Source organism: Aspergillus lucknowensis, assembly GCF_044049455.1.
Source record: "Aspergillus lucknowensis strain CBS 449.75 chromosome Unknown BJX67scaffold_27, whole genome shotgun sequence".
NCBI lineage: Eukaryota > Fungi > Ascomycota > Eurotiomycetes > Eurotiales > Aspergillaceae > Aspergillus > Aspergillus lucknowensis.
Genome location: NW_027263571.1, coordinates 349,620 through 352,366, shown reverse-complemented (window position 1 = coordinate 352,366; position 2,747 = coordinate 349,620). Strand labels below are relative to the sequence as shown.

Below are 2,747 nucleotides of genomic sequence, written 5' to 3'. Positions count from 1 at the left end.
CGTCGGCAAGAAGCGCAACGTCAGCTAGAAGAACAGCGTCGGCAAGAAGAACAACTGGAAGAGCAGCGTAAAAACCGGCCAGTCACGCAAGTCAATTTTTCGCAGATATACGATGAATTGGACGGGACAGACACGTCTGGTCGGCCAGATATCCATCAGGATCAAGAAGAGGAGGAGAGTCGAAAGGAAGAGGAACATCGAAAAAAAGAGGGGCATCGAAGCCGGCCAGTCACACAAGTGCACTTGTCACAATTTTTCGAGACCCTAGATTCGTCTGGACGGCCAGATTCCCAACCCAGGCCCCCTGATACCCAAACACGTCAGGAAATTGACCTAGATGGCCAAAAGGGGGTGGATCTCGGAAAACGACGCCGTTTGGAGGAGGACGAGGAGCCCAATAAGAGACCCAGACTGGGCCTTGTGGAGAAAATGGACCCTAGCCAAGAATTTGCCTTTGTTACTCGAGATGACAGCGGTGAGTTAACCATCTTGCAAAAACTGCCTCTCGACGAGGCTCTGGTAACATCGTGGGCCAAGAAACGGTCAAAAGAGCAAGGGGCACGGTTTTTAGACAGAGGTCATCGAGTGGTCGCACCGCAAAATTGTTTTACTACCGGTATCGAAGATGGATTAAGTATAGTTGAGGTAAAGGAGCCGCGACGCCCCCATATCTAAGGGCTTTGATCGATTTAAGATTCCAGACAACAGATTGTTCACACCAAACGATCGACGGCTTCTCTCGATAGCAGCTTAAGGCTTGAGGGCTATACATAGTTAGAATCAATTGGTTTAGATCATAGCCAGCTGTCAGGCTGGATTTTATAGTCAAGAGACTTGTCTCAATTGATTTTAATCTGCAGTTTCCCAATATCCGAATTGGATAGGGGGTTAATAGGGCTCTCAAGACATTGGGAATAAGCTGGGGATCTTGATGGATTCCAGATTATAATCTTTAGATCGCGAACCAAACATGCTATCAATCCCGAAATCGAAATTCAGCATGACCCACTATCGCCGAGAGCCGGGTATCCAACGCCAATGTTCCAATTTCGGTCCGAATCCAATGATTCAAAGCGCGTACGGCTTTTGGCCATGATATTGGAAGCACGAAGTGGTCAAATTGTGGCTCTGACCATTATGGGAAGCGCTCCAGGTGTGGGATAACTTCGACAGCAGAAGCAATCTCAGAACGACCTCAACGTCAATAGGGAAGGCACTGCTGCAATTTATTGTTGGGTGGTTGGTGATTCCGGCAACCAATCCCTGGATACCCTAGGTAGAACTATCACGTGTTTCTTGGCAAGCCTCGTGCTGTGATAAACATCGGGAATGGAGCCGCTATCTCACCCTTAGCCTTTCCCCACGAGTTTCCAGCTTTCATCCCTCTCACCCTCTCCTCCGGAAACAAAGGGTGCACATGTCTGGTACCAGCCGGACTGCGAAAGCAGGGAGAAGAACGATGGAAACAAGCAGAATTCTGACAAGCTGAAGCAGAAGATCAGCATAGACAGGAAAAACACCGCAACCAGCCCAAAACCAGCCCACAACCTTTGGAGAATTTATTCGTGCCTGCCACACTCTCCTCTCGAGGCCCTTGGAAGTTGGAACGCCGTCTCGGTCCACACAGGAAACAGTGCCGCCCCCAACTGGGAAATACTGTCCAACACAGCTTTGCTTATGGGAGGACTGCGCGGCCATTAGTAGGAAAGACACGTTAGAGAAACCCAGATTCATGGTGTAACCGCTGGGGGTCGCCCTAAAATTCGATCTCTCGGGACCCAAGCGGCTACATCCCGAGCCCCAGCGCCTCGGGCTTCTGAGTTGCGATGAAGATTTACTCCCCTGGGAGTCCTGCCAAGCATGGAAAATAAGGTCTCCGGCGGATCTTGTGGAACGTCTTTGACAACCGTATGATTCGTCGAACAGGATTAGATCCACCACTCCAAGGTCTGGACGCTGCAGTGAATTGTTGCGGGATCAAGGGCGTAATCCTAATCAGTGGTGCCTAGAAGTGGATTGAATCATGGGTTGTGGAAGCACGGTCCTCGAAATTGTGGCTCCGACAAATCATGGCCCTAGAGACTGCGGCTCTAGGTTGTGAATAAATACCTTCCTGAGATGTTGTGGTCAATCCAGCACGTCTCATCAGAACCATGGATGACTTTGACCGCCGTCGTCTTGAAGCTCTTTCCTCAAGGCTTAAGCAATTGCCTAGGGGAGGCCTTGAAAGAAAAATAATCGATGATATTTTCGAATACTGCTTGAAAAATGATGGCCTGATCTGCTGGGAAGTTGAAAGCCAATACTGTTACAATCATTCAGACATTGCAATACGTTCGTTGACAAAGCTATCGGACCGAGGTCTGGACATCTTATCAAGATATCAGCATGTATTAATTCTTCCTAGACTCTCATAACCAACCCTCGCCCCAATCTCATGTCTTGGCTGGAGGAATCGCAGGCAAGCCAGAGCCGCTCTTCAATTCACCACCAAAGCGTCCGCGCGAGGATTCCGATGGCCCTGCATCTAAGTGGCTAAATTCATCTGTACATGAGCCGGCTTTCAGTACACACTTTATGCACTCCCGTGAAGGTTCGTCCGATGAGCCTCCCTCTAAACAGCAACGCCCGTCTCCTGGAGAACAGCTTTTCGGAGCACCACTTAAGCGCCACCATGAAGATTCACCTGAGGAACCTCCATCTAAGCGGCAATACTTATCTCCCGGGGAGCAGCTTTTTGGAGCACC

General features: G+C 49.7%; 2 protein-coding genes across 2 annotated transcripts in view; one reads left to right on the top strand and one right to left on the bottom strand.

Annotated features, from left to right (window-relative positions):
• Positions 1-675, top strand: part of BJX67DRAFT_388827 (uncharacterized protein) — a gene marked incomplete at both ends in the record, with an annotated part of 2,976 nt that extends 2,301 nt beyond the window's left edge. Inside the window, one exon of the mRNA XM_071034409.1 lies at positions 11-675. Coding sequence (XP_070885143.1) covers positions 11-675 — 665 coding nt within the window. The remainder of the gene's footprint in view (positions 1-10) is intronic.
• A 675-nt stretch (positions 676-1,350) lies between these two features.
• On the bottom strand, positions 1,351-1,944 carry BJX67DRAFT_148735 (uncharacterized protein). The gene has a single exon (XM_071024756.1). It carries the CDS (start codon positions 1,732-1,734, stop codon positions 1,387-1,389), a length of 348 nt encoding a protein of 115 aa, XP_070885142.1. The 5' UTR covers positions 1,735-1,944; the 3' UTR covers positions 1,351-1,386.
• Between the last annotated feature and the right edge of the window lie 803 nt (positions 1,945-2,747).

Bases quoted from the DNA above. Each gene is read 5' to 3' on its own strand.
- BJX67DRAFT_148735 (XM_071024756.1), bottom strand. From the start codon at position 1,734: ATGAATCTGGGTTTCTCTAACGTGTCTTTCCTACTAATGGCCGCGCAG.